This window comes from Myodes glareolus, chromosome X, assembly GCF_982192425.1.
Source record: "Myodes glareolus chromosome X, mMyoGla1.1, whole genome shotgun sequence".
Taxonomy (NCBI): domain Eukaryota; kingdom Metazoa; phylum Chordata; class Mammalia; order Rodentia; family Cricetidae; genus Myodes; species Myodes glareolus.
In genome coordinates this window covers 107,533,173-107,553,525 of record NC_142053.1, presented here as the reverse complement: position 1 = coordinate 107,553,525, position 20,353 = coordinate 107,533,173, and the positions used below count along the sequence as shown (strand labels likewise).

The 20,353-nt window shown below is 39.3% G+C and overlaps 1 protein-coding gene across 5 annotated transcripts in view; it reads left to right on the top strand.

The window, feature by feature from the left end:
• Positions 1-20,353, top strand: part of Mid1 (midline 1) — a 356,681-nt gene that overhangs the window by 310,331 nt on the left and 25,997 nt on the right. For all 5 annotated transcript variants that reach the window (XM_087902599.1, XM_048446262.3, XM_085685095.2 and 2 more), the window contains exons 5-7: positions 3,355-3,503; positions 13,444-13,571; positions 18,979-19,122. In XM_087902599.1, coding sequence (XP_087758725.1) covers positions 3,355-3,503; positions 13,444-13,571; positions 18,979-19,122 — 421 coding nt within the window. The remainder of the gene's footprint in view (positions 1-3,354; positions 3,504-13,443; positions 13,572-18,978; positions 19,123-20,353) is intronic.

Below are 20,353 nucleotides of genomic sequence, written 5' to 3'. Positions count from 1 at the left end.
ATATTCAAAGATTCCCAAGGTACAGATGTGGACCTCACTGAGAGCCCGTATTCTGATTGCAATGATACTTCAACATAACTCCCCAGCAAACATGCTCACCTTTACATAGATGAGGCTTGAATTTCCTGGCATGGGAGTTCCCCTTATGAGATACAGGATAGTGGTAAAAGATATTCCAGTGTTAGTCATGTTGGTATGTAGAATTCATTCTTTGAAGCATTCACTTCACTACAAACATATACCATTAATAGAAATAGAATAAAATGGGGCAGAGTGAAACAAGGGAACTATTTGCACAGAACAGAAATGGGACCAAAGTACAGTGTTACAACTGTGGCTCAAGGCACAGGTTTGGTCAAGAAGTGCGGCTGCATTTCCAATGTCTGTGGCTAAAAACACTCTTGAAGTTTTATTGAAAGGACCTAGAATTGCTTTGGGTCTGATGAAGGGCAGAAACCAGACTCGCACCTGAGTGCCACGGGCTGTAGAACGTTTCTCATTCATTATAAGGGACTGGAAAAGATTATTGCCAATGTCTGCCTGGCATCATAGCTTTTCTGGCAAATTTCAGTTCTGGGATTCTGAAACATATCGGTTGTTAAGTGCTTGTGCCCCACTTTTTCTGACATCACATAAGACAGGTGCCCCAGAGTCAGAGAGATATGGCAGGATCCCAGAGTGCCGAGCCCACAGGCCAGGTTAGGTGAAGGCAACCATAAAACCATTAGAATAGACTGAGTAGGGGGTTGCAAAGTGTTATCTTCAGCGTCTTCTTTTTAAAACTGAAATGCTAAGCTCAGTTCCAAAGCAAACAAAGAAATCTTCAGCTTCTAAAGCTACAGCCAACAAAATCGGCAGCATTACCTTACCCCAAGTGAGATTAGTTTTGCAAGAGAATAAGCGAAAGACTTGAAAAGAAACAGTTCAGAAATTTAAAAAAATATATATATGATTTTCATTTACAAAGACCAAGAAACGTGTGAAACCACAGAGAAAGAAGAAACATTATGGAATGTGATAAATGAGCAGTTTTGCAGGTAAACACATAGACAGTTACATGACAGAAAACAGCTACAAAAGTTGTGGCCTTCACTTGGGAGAGTTCCATAAATGTAGGAAGGGACAAAAGTGTCTGAGTGACATTCAAGCATGGCAGATGTCCATGGACTCCAAGATGAAACCAGATTGGTGTTTTAAATGCTAGTCCTGGCCATACTAGTGATTCATCACCTGGAGATTTAAAAACGTTCGTTGCTTGTTAAAATGCAAATTACTGCGGCTCTGCCAATTACAGCTCATTAACTAGAATATTGGAGGATGTGCCCAGACATCTAGAGTTTTACTTTGAAAGATTCCCCAGTTGATTCCTTTGCATACAGTGTTGGAGAATCTCTGATGCCACTGTATACTGACCTATAATTAAAAGTATGCCCTGAAATGGTTATCTCTAGAACATTCTCGCAGTTTCACAGGATGCTCTCATTTCCTTTTGTTTCAATATAGACACAATTTAGGGCTTTTTTTTTCTTTCTTGTCCTTGTTTGTCACTTTTAATTTCCAATATCCTGGTAGAGAAAGGAGGAAAAAAGATGAAACTGAAGATCAGTCATTGTCACATTTGTAAAACGTGTGATCTCTACTTCACATATCCAAAAGATAATACAGTGGCATGTAATACGTCGGAAAGAATAGTTTGACATCATTTTCTTTTGTTAGAATTGTATCAAACATCTTCAATTTGGCCATTTAATTTAAATTATTCTTTATGTTATACGATTAAATATTCCATTTGTTTGGTTTGTTGTAGGGACTATTAACTTCTTTTTCCTTCTGGAGTTTTCCCTTTCTCTGACAGTTTCTAATGGATGTTTTATAACATCCTGAATTAGAGTGGATGGATGCCTTGGCCTTGCCTCTATATATAATGCTGCCAGAAGTTCTGTTCTATTTGGTGTAAAATGGTGTTATTTTATTTGACTAAGGTACACAGTTATCCCAATAGGAAAAAGAACAACCATTATAATGAATGATGTATTTTTACCATGCTTGAGATCACATACTCCTGGCTGCCAAGTTTGGACATTTCATTCTGACTCATTATTTTCATGGATTCTCCTCAACCTTGCCTGAAATCTTGGACCTGCCACCTCTCAATTCAGCTTTAGTTTCCTTTGTTTGCTAGAGTACAGACTTGGAAGTAGACACTCCCTAGAGGCCTACAGATCTGACATATCCTTCCTTTGCTTCAAGATTCAAGTTGTCCTGGGATGATAATAATGGCTTGAAGAAAGCAGAAATTTCTTGGAGTTAGCAGGAATTCTGGAGGGAGCCTGAGCCTACCTTGTCTGTAAGACAGATTAGCCAGGAGCCTTCCCTACCCTTTCACCCTAGGTTATTTTCCACTCCAGAATTAGAAAGCCAGCCAAAACCTGCCCCTTGTATAGATATGGGCAGGAGGCATGAGGTGATTTCAATTACTGGTCTAAATTTAACTTGCCTTCTGGCCAGAGGGCTCCAGCTCAGAGCACATTTCAAACACCAGAGCCATGGTCAAATGGGTTACCTCGGACTTTATCTCGGCCTGCCTGAGAGGTTATGGTCAATTAGTTTTGAGGGTCGTTTTCAAGCAAGACAGAATTAGGAACTGGAATGGAGGTTGTGAAACAAGTGTGTGTTTTATCCCAAATGGGAAATGGTTATCAAAATAGTTATTACTTATCAAGTGAGCACAAAGTGCCTGGAAATGACGTTTACGGTGAGAGGAAATGGTCCAGCTGTGCTTTTTTTGGCTTTCTCTCATCAGTTCAATAGGAAAAATATTAATCAATGGGAAAAATGCCCCCTTTCTGTTAATTTAATACACCAGTTTTGGGAAGTATGGAAAATAGGACTACTTAAATACTTTTATGTCACAACTTTATTACATGGATTATAAAACTTTTTAGAAAATGAATTTTTTACTTAAGTCTCAAATTTACACCTACAGAAATGCTTTTGCTTCCTAATGGCACAGCTGAAAATCTGAGCTGGAGAATGTTCCAGAGCTCCCTAAGGTCCCGGAGTAATTATGTAGAATAGTAGAGGGAATAGACCCAGTGACCCTTTGTCACTTGCCACTGGACACCGCCTTCTTTCCCATCAACAGGGAAGTAATTAGCAATTCAGTGTTTCCTCGTAAAACAAATTTCCAATGCTTCTCCACGGAGACAGAGTTTACGTTCCTTTCCCGATTTCTATCTTTCTCTGCTTAGACTTAACGGTAACGGAACGCGTTGCTCCGAAGGTTCGGACCTCGCACCCTCTCACAAGTGAGTCTCCAGTGTAACCACGCCTGCCCTGTTTCTTTTGTTCTAGGTGATGAGACTCCGTAAACTAGCTCAGCAGATTGCAAACTGTAAACAATGCATTGAAAGGTCGGCATCACTCATATCCCAAGCGGAACACTCTCTGAAGGAGAATGACCATGCCCGGTTTCTACAGACAGCAAAAAATATCACTGAGAGGTGAGTGCAGGGGCAGCGAGGATGTTTTCCCGCTGCTGCTGAGAGCTTGTATCTGGGTGTGACTGGTTGGCCTTGCACTCAACTGACATTTTTTAATCTCATTTTCAAGGTTGAGTACCAGAGAGAATAAAGCCTGAGGCTGTTTTGCTTCAGCTAAGGCCACTTCCCTTTCTACAGCAGCCTAGAGTTCAAGGTCTTCATAGCAGCTGCAGTTCACCAGTTAGAAGAAAATCAGCTAGTCTGTGTGTGGAGAGCAGGGTACAGAGACAGGATTTGTTGTGATTCTCAAACTTGATCTTATCATAGCTTTGGTAACAAAGAATGGAAGTGCAGGCAAAAACAAAAAAGGGCAACTTATCTTCCATTGCACGGTCCATTTGTCTAAAGAAAACAACTGCACAGGTGCTGTGCTCTGTTTGTCTTAGTTTTTTTTTTTTTAACTTTACTTGGCCGAGAAGGTTGACACCACCTGAAAAGGCCAAGACTGATTCACACGGGAGAGAAAGGACACGCAGCCAACCTCCCACTGCCTTCTTTTCAAATAGCCTCTATTCCTAGGGAGGAAAACTAGAAATGATGTTACTTGTGTAGTCAACCCATTAGTAAGATGAGCAAAGATGAGTCTTCTCTTGATACATTAATTTATTCAGCATAGAAATTACTCATTTCTCTTGGCATAGATTCATATAATAAATCCAGTGGGTTCAAAGATGAACACTAGGCAGGCCTGAATAAACGGCATCTCTCGACAACACCAAACACCTTGACTCTTCATTGATTCTAATTTTCAACTGCCCTGTATATAAAACTGTATCAGAATTGTATTACTGAAAGACCCCAGAGAACTCATTCCTACTGGCCTCTATCCTAGAGCAGAGACTGCCACACTGTTCCAGGAAGTAAACTATTTTCAGCTTTGCAGGCTATAAAGGATCTAGCACAGCTACTTACTGCTGCCCGGGTAGCTCCACATTAGCCAGAGGGAACAAGTGGGTGTGGCTGTGTGCCAAGGAAACCATTCACAAAATAATCTGCAGGTGTTCCCTGACCAACCCATGGTGTTAACGGGGGAAACATGCTCGCCATCTTAAGGCTTAAATTTCTTCAAAGAAGTAGAAAGAAAACTTACACTTACAGGTGCTTGCTTGGGTCAGACTCCATTTTCCTCATTCTCTAAGAGTGTACAGTATTTTCATAACCCTGGTCTCCTACTGGTCAGCCAGCTTCACTGTTTTCTTCTTATATTTGAGAAAAAAATCCTTTTGCAGCTAATTAGCTACTTATCTCCCATCAAAGACGTGAATAATGGGCTACCCTTAAGACACTCTCCTCTCTTTTGAAAGAAAGTCAGGTTTCTTTACTTGTGGCTTCCTAGATTTCAAGTCCAATTTCTTATTCTTTATCCTCCTTAAAAAAAGAAAAAACATAAACACCACTGCTTTCCATTGTGCACAATACTCTCTAAAGATGGTTTACACCCAGGTAAGAAACTCCCACTGGTGTCTGAGAGTCCATATCTCTGTTTTTGAATTGGGACATATCCAGATGAAACAGCAACTATAAATGGCATTCCATGGCAACCCTTACAAATTCAACTGAATGAGTCCGAATAAATTTGCATCTAACTGGCAGAGAAAGTGGCCAGTTACAGTTAGAGCAGGAGGGGACTTGTATTTACAGGACAGCACACGCCCCTCGTGCATACACATGCACACTGCCTCCCTTTGATCTGGTGAGCAGAACCTTGTCCCATTATTTCATCCTGTACCATCATCAGGAAAAGAAGGGTGACTTGTATCTGTTTCCATAAGGAACATGCTCTTGTCAAGTAGGAATACAGAACACCTGTAAACATACATTGGCAGACCTTTGTCCCTCTCTTTCTACTGTCTCATCTCTCACTTGGAGATGAGTGGTTTTTATATCAATCACCTAGATGTTCTGAAGGAATTCTTACCTATGTCAGTTTTATTTCTGAAGCCACCATTCAGGAGCAATTTTCTACTTGGGAAATGTGCTCGAGGTAGCCGTGCACGTAATGATAACAATGCTGAAAATTCTTCAAAATAACATAACAGATACTCTGGAAGTGCTAGCTGGATGGATATTTTAATCCTTGGGTGTTTCAGTTGCCCTCTCTTGTTTGCCTTTTCCATTGTACTGGCTACCTGCTTCTATTCTGCAAGCTCTCACTTCAGATTCTTACAGTACAATTTCAGGTGTCTCTCTTTTAGTCTATCTGCCTTGGGTTTTGACACTTCAATATTTTACATCCCTTTTATTCAAAATGTAGAACCTAGGACATACTATTGTTCTTTAAAAGGTGGGTGTGTTCCCTGGCAGGCTCGCAGAGCAGCCGCTAGTCCGACAAGGATGGCTGTGGGTCCCTGCAAGATCTACAGGGTGGCAGGCTGGTCCTGCCATGCAGCGGGCGAGTCATGCGGGCGGGTACAGCGGATAAAAGGCTCACAGGACATAGTAAATAGACATAAGGCTAAGAATAAGCTAAATATTTATTACTTAAAGAAGAGGGAGACATTTATTACTTAAAAAGAGGGAGACAGAGAAACATAGAGAGAGACAGAGACACGTGTGCACACGCCAAGAGACGGGGGACAGAACAGAAAGAGTTAAGATGGCGACAGGGAGGTCAGACATGGCTGGGAGTGGGCGTGGTTAGCCCTTAAAGGGACCAGAGCAAAATAATAACACATACTTTCAATCCTGTAGGCATTCCTAAAGTGAGGATGTGTCAATAAAACCATTCACAGAACAACCTGGTGTGTTCTATAAACTGAATCAAAATTGAATGAACATTTTTTTTCAAATAAGAGACATTTAAATAAATCCACAGTGCAGCGAGAGTCCCAAGCCTTACGTTGTGGGAGATTTATCTCCTTTGGAATCAACTGTTTGGCTCTTTCCTAGTTACTTAGTTATTATGGATGAATCAGGGCTTCTCATTACCATTTCCGAGTCCAGTTTAGCATATATGCTTCAAATATGCAGGAATCTAGCCATCGTGTTTTCACAGTGGTAACCTCAGTGTACTGAAAACTGTCTGACATGGATGAATTACTTAAACTATACACAGTGTATTTATTTGTAGTTATTCTTACAAAATACAGTTGTTGTAAGCATAAAATAAATACAGAAACAAAAACAGCCCAGCTCTTGCCACAAGGTTAATAGGCAACAAAATCCCTACTTTCCTGTTCCCTGAACAGCTCCATATATGATGTAAATCACATTGTTTTCAAGCTGCCATTGGTGTGATTACATAGTGTCCTTTTGAGCAATATGTTAATTGAGCAGAAGTATTCACTAAATTCAGGCATAAGAAAGTTCATGCACTTTTTTCAAGGAATCTAAAATTACCTTTAGCAACAAGAGGATGCTAAGAAAGCTCCTGCAGAACAGAATGTTCAGATCATCTAGAAGTTTCTCTACTGTGAGGTGATTCCTTTATTCTTTACCAGCACAGACAACTCAAGGATCTGCCAGGCTTTTCTGAAAACAGAAAGACAAGAATTCCAGTTGGCAACTCTAGAGATGTTACTTGGGTCTAAGAGTCAGAGCATATCCAATGTCTGGGTTTTGAAATGCTATCTGGAGGGTGTTGATAAGTTAATAGATGTTATAACAACACTACATTTCCAGGACCAAATATTTTTGGGAAATCTTGAGCTGACCAAAGTCGAACACATTTTGTTTCTGTGGTACCTTGCTGTTTTTGACTACGGTGGTGTGTGGTGTTTGGCAAAGGCCGATGAAGAGTGTCCCTCTGGACATATCCACCTTCTGGAATACTGGCCCTGAGTGATTAACAACCGAGTGTTCTGTAGATTAGAGATACCAAGGCAGAAATGCATGTAGGAATAATGAATAATGGACAGTCCCTCCACACACCCCCACACACAGACACAGACGCACACACATACACAGAGTGAGAGGTGATTATAAATTAAGGAAGTAAGAAAAAGCCTAGAACTAACAACCCCCAATGGATGTTGGCATCATTAAAAAAACAGAAGATGGGCAACAAGGATTTGGGGGGAAACATGCCCTAAAATGTTGAGTTTGGCAAATTTCCCCTTACCTGTCACTCCAGTTGAGGTTTTGAAATTGTAACCAAAGATAAGTATCTTTCCTTCCACCAAGGAAAGAAAACCTGTAGGTGTTAAAAAAGCTGCAGTAATCTCTGAAGATTTCTTCTGTTAGTCTTTGCCTCCCAGGCTAGGCACTATCTTCCTTCTGCTTCCCACTCAAAGTTCCCATGTCAAAATGATAGGAGCATTTACGATGTCATTTGAAAGAAACACATTTTATTTTATTCTTTATTAACCCCTGAAACCATGCAGATTTGGGAACACAATCTGTTTTGAATGTGCCTGGACAAAGAGGCTTCTGCCTCCAAGAAGGGAACTAATAAAGCCAGATAATCTGTATTCAGAGCAGTCTCATCAGTTGACACAAGATCTGGATTGCAAGAAAGTCTAAGAAAAAGGCTATTGTAAATTTGATACTTGCATCCTACTAACTTGGCCCAGTTCTCCCAGTTTGATATTATGAGACAGAACTCATTTAGTTTTTTTAAATTTTATTTTAAAATAGTTTTCGGCATGCAAATGGTACTAGATCATTCCTTTGAAGTTTTCTGCATTGATGTAAATATTTTGGACTCTTCACTATATGGCACACTTTAAGGGCTTTATAAATATTTGATAGATATTGGTTAAAGGTACAGTTTAATTAGCTGTATCCACCCAGCTACATTAGCTGTATCAATAATTAATTCAAGTCTCTTGAATGTCATATTTAGTCAACAGTTTGAAACAATGCTCTTATTCAGTCTTTGTGAGCTAATCAGGTGACATTACATTATCTACAATACTTTTTACACTTGAATATTTCATTTATCCAGTTTACATGGTCTTAGACTTTCATCCTTTTAGTAATCTGATTAAGACATTGCAGTTTAAACAATTTCCTCTGTTCCCTAGATAACATTGAGCTTTTGCAAGAGCTACAGCTAGAGAAACTGTATTAGCGGTCATTTTACCTGTGTATTCTCTTTTATTGTCGTGAAATTCACATAAAGTCAAATTAACTAGTTAAAGAGTACAATTCAATAGCTATACCTATTATGAATAGTTTATAGGGATAGACCATATGATTCTTTACCTTTTGTCTGTAGTATGAGGGCCGGCTTGTTGGGGTATCTGTTCCGTCCAGTACCCCACAGCCAACAAGCCCCAAAGGAAAATCACACACAGGACTCCATAAGGTTATAAACTGATTGGCCCATTAGGTCAGGCTTCTTATTAGCTCTTATAACTTATGTTACCTCATTATCCTTATCTACGTTAGCCACATGGGCTCAGTACCTTTCTCAGCTGAGCAAGTTACATGCTGCCTCTTCGGTGGTCTGCACAGGAGTGCTGGAGCAAAGCTTCTGCTTCCAGAATACTCCCAGTCTCTTTGCTCCACCCCTACTTCCTGTCTGGCTTTCCTGCCTATACTGCCTGCCTGGCCAATCAGCGTTTTATTAAAATATGATTGTCAGAATACAGACAATTCTCCCACACCATTTCCCTCTTTTTTTTTAAACAAAGGAAAATACCCATAGTCCATTTGTTGGGAATGTGGGCGTAGTATTTCAGGCTACTTCCTGCTGGTTGGGGGCACGGATGATCTTATGGGGACCTAAAGAAAATTTAGAGTTATAATCAAGTTCTGACTGGAGTATCCTGTGAGTCTTGATCATCTCAGGCAGCAGTCTTGAACCTGTTCCGGATGAAGAACTCTGTCATCTGGGCCATCTGTTCCTATTGGAGATTTCTCAGGAGGTCTCCCTTGGTCAAAGCTGATTTTTCTTAACTCAGAATGAATCCATAGCCTCTCATTTTCTGTGGAAACAAAAGCAAAATCTCTTCTCCAAAGTAATATACCTTTTGACTTCAGTTTTGAAGCTAAGGTATTTTCAAAATGCCTATCTTGGGTTAGTTCACCAGCATTTATAAACAAAAGTCTTTTAGCAGCTGTTGCTCCTTCCTCAGCTTTCAAACAATTCAAAGAGAGAATAATAGCATACAGTATCAAGATTCTCTGTTTATTTTCCATCTTTATGCAGCTTTATTTCAACCTCTATTTCTTTTATTTTTACTTTTAACTTTTGGCTTTTTGAGACAGGTTCTCTGTATATGTCTTTGTCCTGGAATAACTCTGTAGACCAGGCTGTCCTTGAACTCACAGAGATCCTCCTGTCTCTGCCTCCCCAGTGCTGGGATTAAAGGTGTATGCTACCACACCTTGAACTCACAGAGATCTGTCTGTCCCTGCCTCCCAGGCATTGGGATTAAAGGTGTGCACTACCACACCTTGAAGTCACAGAGGTCAATCTACCTCTGCCCCTTGAAGTCACAAAGGTCAGTATACCTTTGCCTCCCAGGCATTTGGATTCAAGGTGTGTACCACCACACCCTATGTCTCCCTTTTCTTCTTTTTTTTTTATTTTTAATGACTTTAACCTTTAGCCTGAATATATTTTTAACATACTGTAAACCAGTTAGAGGTTTTCTTCCTCTTTGAATCTCTCTTTACTGTATATCTCTCTTTTTCTGACAACATAAGCCTTTAATTTACTAAGCAATATGGAGAGCCGTGGCTTTGACGGCTAGATCCAGCACATTCCTTAGCTTTCCAGCCTCACGGCTGAGATACCAGCCAGAGCTGCAGTTCACTGCCACAACTCTATGGCGTTTCAAGGTCCTTGCTAGCAAGCAAGCTGCAGCATTCTGCTCACAGACCACACTCAGTGGCACTACTTGCCTGAAAGAGTCAGAATTTGCACTGGCAGGACAGCACAGAAAGCCGGCATTTTAAAACAGCGCAACTTTTTTCCTGCTACGGCTGAAAACCGAAAAGCATGCATTCAGCTTTTCTTTTTTTTTCCCAAAGTTTATTAAATTATGAAAGTTTCCATTTCCGCCCCTCCTCCCGACACCCTCCCCCTCCCACCCTCCCCCTCCTCCTCCCTCTCCATCCCTAAGAGCAGTCAGGGCTTCCAGCCCTGTGGGAAGTTCAAGTTCCTCCCCCCTCTTTCCAGGTCCCGGAAGGTGAGTATCCGAACAGACTGGATCCCAAAAATCCAGTATATACAGAGGAAACAAGTCCCAGTGTCATTGTCAGTGGCTTTTCAGAAAGGCTCCGGGCCAGCCACATTCAGAGAATCTGGCCACATTCAGAAAATCTGGTTGGATCACATACTCGCTCAATCCCAGTCCAACTGGCCTTGGTGAACTCTCCTTAGATCAGTCCCTTTGTATCAGTGGGTGATCGCACCCCTCGCGGTCCTGAGTTTTTTTCATGTTCTTCCTCCTTCTGCCCCTCATTTGGACCATGGGGGGCTCAGTTCGGTGCTCCAATGTGGGTCTCCGTCTGTATCGCCATCCATCATCAGATGAAGGATCTATGGTGATAAGCAAAATCTTCATCAGTGTGGTTATAGGCCAAGGCCGGTTCAAGCACCCTCTCCTCTGTCTAGAGAACAGTCTGGAGATCTCTCCTTGGACCTGGGATCCCATTTATAATCAAGTCTCCTGTAAACCCTAAAATGACTCCCTTAGTTGAAATATATTCTTCCCTGATCTCATATCCATCCTTTTTCCCTACCCCATCCCAGTCCACCTAGCTTTCCCCATTCCTCCCCTACTCCCTTCTCTCTAACCCTCTCCCCTTCCAATAACCCTCCCACCCCCCCCCATGCACCCGAGGTTACCTGGAACTCTTGTCTATTTCCAATCTCCAGGCAGATAGCTACATGATTTTCAACAGGTTCACCTTCTTATTTAGCTTCTCTAGGATCATGAATAATAGGCTCAAAGACCTTTAATTATGGTTAGAATCCACATATGAGTGAATACATACCATATTCCTCTTTTTGGGTCAGGCTTACCTCACTCAGTAAAGCGTTTTCTATTTCCATCCATTTGCATGCAAAATTCAAGATGTCATTGTTTTTTACCGCTGAGTAGAACTCTAATGTGTATATGTTCCACACCTTTCTTAACCATTCTTCTATTGAGGGGCACCTAGGTTGTTTCCAGGTTCTGGCTATTACAAATAGTGCTGCTATGAACATAGTTAAACAAATGCTTTTGTAGTATGTTAGGGCATCTCTTGGGTATATTCCCAAGAGTGGAATTGCTGGGTCCTGAGGGAGGTTGACTCCCAGTTTCCTGAGAAACCGCCACACTGATTTCCACAGTGGCTGCACAAGTTTGCATTCCCACCAACAATGGATGAGTGTTCCCCTCATTCCACATCCTCTCCAGCAGCATTCAGCTTTTCATCAACACCATTTAAGTATTTCGTGGCAGGACCTCTTAATGAGCTACAAAGTTTTGCAGCTAAAGCTGAGTCAGGAAGCCTCTCTTAGATGAGAGAGAGGCTCAGTACCTTTCTCAGCTGAGCAAGTTACATGCTGCCTCTTCAGTGGTCTGCACAGGAGTGCTGGAGCAAAGCTTCTGCTTCCAGAATACTCCCAGTCTCTTTGCTCCACCCCTACTTCCTGTCTGGCTTTCCCGCCTATACTGCCTGCCTGACCAATCAGCGTTTTATTAAAATATGATTGACAGAATACAGATAATTCTCCCACACCATTTGTCCATATTTTTAATACAAAGTTTGCATGGTTCATCCGTATTTTAGCATATATAATCCTCAGTTCCTTTTTGTGACTGTGTACTATTTCCATTGGATGAGTAGACCCCTGGTGTGATTATTATGGCCAAGAGAGGGTCTTAGTAAAAACCCAAAGCTTCAAAAATTACTAAAATATACAAGCGTGGCTATAGTGCTTAGAGTAACTTGCTGCAATCTAAATTTTCTCATGAAATGAAAGAGTACTCACCGAAGTCCTCCTGATGGTTACCACCTAGCTCTGAGATCTTGTGCAAATGAGCATCAATGCTCTTTACAAGAAAACAAGTAACTAGATATAAATTACTATGTCATTTCAACATTGTTGGGTTTTTTTTCCAAAAATAAAAAATTAGTGTCCTAATGTTTATGGAACTCAACAAAAAGCTTGAAGCACATCAAGATTAAAGCCTAGCATTGTTTTTTATGCTTAGAAGTAGAATTCTTCATGGCATATTTTTCTTGGTTTTAAGATAATTACTTGCATTTTGAAATCCACTAGAATGCTCTGCTGTTTGTAACTGAACTTTCCAAATCAATTCAAAAGCCCATAGGAAATAGACACATATACCTTGTTCACCAGAAAACATGAGTGTTGAGAAGAAATTGTGTGCCTACTGGGGAAATTTGTGAGAACACTTATGAATATTTTCCATGGCATCTGCTGGGAATATGGTGCAAAAAATAAATGAATAGAAGAAGAATAAAAGAGAGCCAGACAAAACCCCCCTTTTAATGTTTATTTTAGAGAGAGGCTAGTAATTGATTAAACTAATCCAATATCTGGAAACATTCTTTTTTAATCTTCACTTTGCCTTTTATGCAGTTTGAAATTTTGGAGACTTCCCTTTGAAGTGGAGCAGGGGCGAGTCTGAAAGGAACAAACAGTTTCCCAGACAGATGTGTGAAGAAATGCCTGGGGCTATGTGCTTCTTGCTGGGGTTAGATGTGACTGGGCCAGGCTGTTAAATACGCAGCAACATGAAATATGAATATTCTTTTTTCTTCCATGGGGAATTTTTCCGATAGTATAAAAAAAGGGGGGCACTGTGTTATTTCTCCCACTTCCTTGGCTTTTTCTTTATGTTTGCTTTGTGTTAGTGTGCTAGGCCTTTCAAAGATGGTATTTTTTAAAGGCCTGATATTTCTTTTCCTTTTATTTTTTTTCTCATGTCTTCACCGTGATGATAAAAGCTACCTCGACATTCCTTAAAACATTGTTTTGTTTAAATTACAGAGTCTCCATGGCAACTGCATCATCCCAGGTCCTAATTCCTGAAATCAACCTCAACGACACATTTGACACTTTTGCCTTAGATTTTTCTCGGGAGAAGAAACTGCTCGAATGTCTGGATTACCTTACAGGTATTGTCTTACTGTCTTTTTTGTTCTGTCTAACATAGTGTACATTCAATGACACAAGTACTTTGCCACTAGATCAATTATTCTCTAAAAATCAAATGTGTGCTTCAGGCTTTGAAACGCTACCTAATAGTCCTATAAATGATTCATGTACACTTTATGCTGTTTTAACCCAAATAACACAGACTAAGTACAAATTGGGGCAAGAAAATAAAGAGAATCCTGATTGCTAAATGTGTCCTTACCACCATTTTCCTGACTCTCAACATGGAGACGGTCAAAGGAATAGTGCTGTAGGCCATCAGAAATATGTAAGATTCCTTGGGGCATCTGACTGTCATAGTAGTACATTGATGGTGGAGAAACAAAGCAACTTAAATAACTGGCCATATATATCTCTGTAGCTTTTTGTAGTTGGAATCTTATCTTAGTTGTCACACTATCAAATTTTGGGAAAACATTGTAATCCTCATTTTAGAAATGGTAAGTTTTAGCCATTGTTGAAGCTCAGCTAGAAAGGGAGTGCAAACAATTAGAATCTGGCTTAGTTCTGTAGGAACTGTGCAGATCCATGCACTTTCTAGTAAAAAACTGAATTTCATGTTGCTCTGGCAAATGTCACATAAATCATATCACATTTACAGATGCCACACTTCGACCCTATGCTTGCTTTCTACTTGGCTTTCTTCTCCCTCCCTCTTCTCCTTCCCTTCTTCCTTCCCTTTCTCTCTCCCTCCCCTTCTCTTCATTCCCTCATTCCATTCTTTCTGGCTTAGAAAACAATGAGGGAAAGAAACTGGAAGAAAAGAAAAATTGTGGCTACTCATATTCCTAGTAGTAAATCTTAATCTTTCCTTTGCTGTTAGCCTTTGCAGCAAGAACTGGTCTCAATGGTTGGTAGAAAGAATGAGGATCATTTAGACAAAGTTATTTATGTTAGTCAAAACCACCAGGACCTGTGACTTCAGGAAAGCACTGTGTATACAGTGAAGCCAGATGTGCCCTGTACTTAGGACATAGAGCCTTCCAGAAACCACATCCCTAACTGAGCATGGTGTCAGGTTCTCAATTCCCAACCAGTATGTGCATGTTTGTGGGAGAGTGGTTGGGAGGGTGGAGCTGAAGAGAGGGAACATTGTGTAGCATTTGTTTTTATAGTGTGTGGCTAGAAAGCAAGGAGTTACCTACTCCTGATTTTTTTTCCTTGTGAGAACCCCAGCTGTCCCTTTTTGCCGTTATTCTGCATGTGCAAGAAGAGTGAGATATCTCACAAAATATCTCCTTATCTTGCACAATTTTCTCTTTCAAATATATGGCTCCTACTAAAGAAGAAAGAGTTTGACTCACAGTGCATTTACATGAAGGAACCAAACTTGGTTTCAAATACTTATGGATAAGATGCCTCCTTTCTTCAGCTTTTGATTTTGAGGCTTGTCTAAACTACTACCATCTAGTAGAACTTTCTGTAGTGATAGAATTGTTCTGTGTCCACAACAGCCAGCATATTAGTTATCAAAACCTTTAAGTGTGCGTAGTAAGATGTCATTTTTTAAAAAATTGATCTGAATATAATTAGAAGTTAAACAGCTACATGGTGCTCATAGCTACTGTACCACTATCCACATTTTTCTTTTTTCTGCCCTGACATCCTCATTTATTGTCTTTTCACAACATGAATACTCTGTAAGTATTATGCTGAAGTTTTATTCAAAAATACAGGAGAAAAAAAGGAATAATGTTGAAAAAACTTGGCCAGCAAAGTATGACCTTGTTTATCATAAAACCAAAACTCTTACTCGAAAGACCTACCTAGCAAATTTTCACTTAAGTCTCTTAGACCATATCAATGTCACAGGCTCATTTCCAAGACCAGAGGAAACTAGAAAATTAAATATTTGCCCAGGAACATGGTCTTGCTGTACCAAGTAATTTTGATGTACTTGTCTTATCAACAAGAATGCGTCTTCATCTCCCAACAATTAATAGTATATTCAAAACAGATATCCATTTACGTTTTTGTAGGAACATGAATTCACTAACTAAAATGGAAACTGTGAACATGGTCTGCACGACATTGTAACATGCATGCCATATGTCATCACAATGGCTACTTATGCCAAACTAAAGGCCATATCAGGTACCTGCAAATTTGCCTTTTGAGTCATCAACCCAAAATCAGATCATTTCTGGACATAACATCAGTCCTGGCCATAACATACAATGCTTGGCTGATACTTCCAAGTCCAAATAGCTTATCTGATATTTATAAGCAGGAGACATGTTTGTGGCATGTTATTTCACCATTCCTTCTGTAGTGTTTGTGATGAAGGCAAGAAGATAACAATTCTGGTACTGATTGTGTGGGTATTGAAATTGGGAGCATGCTGCAGTTTTCATTTACAGAAAATTAGGAATTGACTTTGCAGGACAAACCTATTGGGTTTACAATCAAAATAGGGTTAGCCTGCCTGGCTGTGCAAACAAGATTTTTTTTCCCTATGACTTGCCTCTAAGTGGTATGTCAAGTTAATAACCCACAGAGGTGACATTTCCTTCCTGATTGCAGCTACTGCCATGTGTCTCACAGCCACTTGCCTATTCTGAACTTACATTTTCTGTCTCTTTGATCACATATGGCCATGTAGACAGCAAAAATCTCTTTTCTTTCCACAAGAGTTGATGGAGAAAGAATTCAATTAACTATTTAAATTATGAAAGACTAAGTTGTTTTTCACTGATTCATGCAGGGATGATACCATGGAAACAATGACCACACAGACAAAAACAAGCATGCTTTATGTATGACACAGCTGGACCTGCATGGAATGAATGTCCTGATTGGTGTCACTAATTCATGCATATCCAAGTCTCACCACGCAAAACTCAATTTCACATGTAGGCTCTTCAGAAGACAGATGTTCAAACATACATTTCCAGAAAAAAAAAGGGTTAAAGGGTTATAATGAATACCTATCACCTATATCTTTCCTATTTACTTGTTTCTCATTTGTGGATATAATTTTAAGATGGGACCTACTATATAACTCGGGCTATGCTCATACTCATATCCTCCCTGTCCCTGCCTTCCAAGTATTGAGATTACAAATGCAAACCACCAGACCCAGCTGAGCCCTTTTTGTCTTTATGGAGAGTCTTTGTGAAATTCAATAACTGACAGGGAGAGCTTCTCATGACTTGTCCTAAATATCTTTTTAGGTAGCAAAGTGAAGACAATTAAATCAGAATTTTTAATTTGCCATTCATATAAACACTCCCACCCCCATTTTGGATTTCTTTACAATTCACCAGTTCTAATCAGAAACTAATCTAGAAAGATCTCCTGAGTAAATTGGGAGCATGGGGACCTTGGGGGAGGGTTGAAAGGGGAGGGGAGAGGCAGGAAGGAGAGGGAAGAGGTAGGGAGGGGAGCAGAGAAGAATGTAGAGTTCAATAAAAATCAATTTTAAAAAAGAAACCTGAAAAGGAAACTAATCTAGAGCAGAAAATACCTATGCAATGGTGTAAGTAAAAGTTGTTCTAAATCCGTAGAATGTAAACACACCTCTCGCTTTGAAGTTCAGCTCCAGTACACAGAAGGGTATAAAGAAAAGCTGTGGTTCAGTTCTCTAAACCACAGACTGGTAAACTTCAACGGAAAATGGCCAGATGGCAGATGTCTTAGGCTTTGTAACTGCTCAGCTTTGTTCCTGTGTGGAAACAGCCGCAGACAGATAAGACCTGAATGAGTCAAGGCTGTATTCCAATAAAACTTTATTTACAAAAATAACTGGTGTGGGCTGGAAAGGTGGCTGAGTGGTTAAGAGGAACTAACTGCTCTTCCACAGAACCAAAATTTGATTTCTAGCATCCATATGGTGGTTCAATATTGTCCTGTACCAAGGGATCTTATTCCTCTTCTGCTCTTCATAAGAACTACACAAACATGATGCATGGACATACATGCAGGCAAAATACATACATACATACATAAAATAAAATTGTAAAAATATAATTATAGTTTGCTGAGATCTCTAAAATGTTATTGCCAATACAAAACACTCTTAGCCTTGTATTTTCCTATTTATTCTACTTATTAAATTACTTATTAAAATTAATTCAGTGTAAGTAGTTTAGAAATCATTGCTTTAATATATTTTAAATTTCTCAGGTGTTGATTATGTTAAACAAATAAAGCAAAGGGCTTCTGTGGTGATAAAGGTAACCAAATGCAACCATTCATGATTTTCTTAGTAAATGAAAATGCATTTCTAAGAGGATTGCTTGTTAATTGTGATATTTTTAATTAAACATCTCGCCTACAAAATGAAAAGTAAAAAGGAGAAAATAGGAGTGCACCAATAATTTTAGCAAGATATCAAATAGCTAAAAAAAGAAAAAATTTTCAATTGTTTAGTTGATTTGCTATGGGAGAACAAATAATGATATTTTTCAAATATCTGGTATCATGTAGATAAGTGGGTTTTAGGCCAAATCTGTCCCTAGGGCTGTGTTGTAAATTCAGTTTTACTAGAGTATGGCAATATTCATTTATATATAAATTATCTACATATGCTCTCATGATACAATGGCAGGATTAAGTAGTTACAATAACAACATTCTGGCCTAAAATATCAAAATCTTCTTCCATCTAGTCATTTATGGCAAAATTTTGCATCCCCCACAAGTGAATGGGATTATGAAAATTTGTCTTGGTTACTTTTTCTTCAATGTGTTTCTCTTTACATACAAGAAGCTATTGTTTGCTTAGTCTCCTAAATGTACTCTAATGATAAATTGAGACAAAGTCATATTTGCTGGCAGACTCTAGACACACTGCTTACAAACAGCAGACAAACAAATTCCAAAGTAGACAACTAAATGTTGTCTGAGGTTTTCTGTCCTGCCCAGTTCCTGCAGTTGTTATGTCCCAAAAGAAAATCACACAGAGGTCTATATCAGTGATAAACTGATTGGTCCATTAGCTCAGGCTTCTTATTAACTCTTATAACTTATATTAACCCATTCTTCTTATCTATGTTAGCCACATAGCTCGGTACCTTTTTCAGTGGGGCAATCACATCTTCCTTCTTTGGTGTCTGGACAGACTGCAGGAAGAGCTTCCTTCTTTCCAGAATACTCCTGTTCTCATTGACCCAACTCTACTTCCTGTCTGGTTGTTCCGCTATACTTCCTGCCTGGCTACTGGCCAATCAGTCTTTATTTAAAATATAATTGACAGAATACAGAATTGTCTTGAATTTGTCCTGTACTTTGGAACTGAAATCCACATCTCTAGTATCGCAGTCCTGATAGGCCAATTTAGGAATACTTACTTTTACAGTTAAATATCTCCAGAATGTTTTCCAATTGTGTCTGCTGCTCCACTGATATGCATTCTTGATGCCCACAGCTCCCAACCCTCCCACAATTAGAGAAGAGCTCTGCACAGCTTCCTATGACACGATCACCGTTCACTGGACTTCAGATGATGAATTTAGTGTGGTCTCCTATGAACTCCAGTACACCATATTCACTGGACAAGCCAATGTTGTTAGTGAGTATCACACGGCTGATTTACTTCTCAGTTTGATGACTATTTTCAGGTAAAGGAATGTAAACACTAAAGGTAGATAAAGAAGGAGAAAATACAATATTTCTTTCTTTTTCCTACTCAAGGAGGGGGAAATGCTCACTTATATTGAAGTAGTGAAAACAGCTGGTCAAACATTAATGAAATTAATGAAGTTCCTGAATATGTTGGTTGATGAAAAATGGTGGTAACAACATATACAAAATAAATCCATTTGTCAATTCATAACTTAAAGATCAAAATAATTTTGCTTAAAGGTGCATTATTAGAGGCTAAAAATATAAATATTAATCAAGATGTTGATTATATCTTGAATGGAATATAGAAAGTGTCACTGGAAAGAAATATATGATGAAACTAGGAATACAGTTGTCAGTAAAAATATTTGTCTTACAAACATGAGGAACAGAGTTTTGATCTGTAGTACACATATAAAATAGCCAGGCATGGTGACATTTACCTATAATCTAAATAACTTAATACTATATATATATATAATACTATAAGTATTGGGGAAAGATGAAGACAAGAAAATCATGAGTTCAGTGGTCAACCAGTATAACCTAATCTGCCAGTCACAGGTTCAATGAGGAACCTGGGTCAAAAAAACAAAATGAAGTTGGATAAAGGAAGACACGCAGTGTTGACCATGCAGTCCACATACACTTGCAGCTATGTGCACACACATCCATACCCACACACAAAATGTATTACATTGTATGTATTATATTGTATATATGTATGTATATGTGATGGTTCATAGAATGAACACCAATTTCTGGGTGGTAGTTAACATGCTTTAGTTATTTTATCATGCATTTAATTTTATAAACTTTTCTAAATATTGTTTCAGTTCTCAAAAAAGGGGGAGAAAGAATTTAGTAAAATGAACAGTTAAAGAATGCCAAGTACCTGGTCCTATTCAGAGGTCGTTTTGGCCTGACACTTCAAATCGTAGTAAGTAGCACCTCCTAGGAAGAACTAGGTTTATCTGAAATTCAGGGCTCCTCCTCTGTCACTGTTGTTTGTTTGATATTTGACATTGTGAATGTTATGACCAACTCAAACAGCAATAGCTGCCCATAATGTTTAGAACAGAGTTATTTCAATTGAACAAATGGCAAAAGGCTAGAAGAAATCACTTTCCAGGAGAACAAATTTGAAATTTAGTTTCCTAGTTTCTATTGCTGTGATG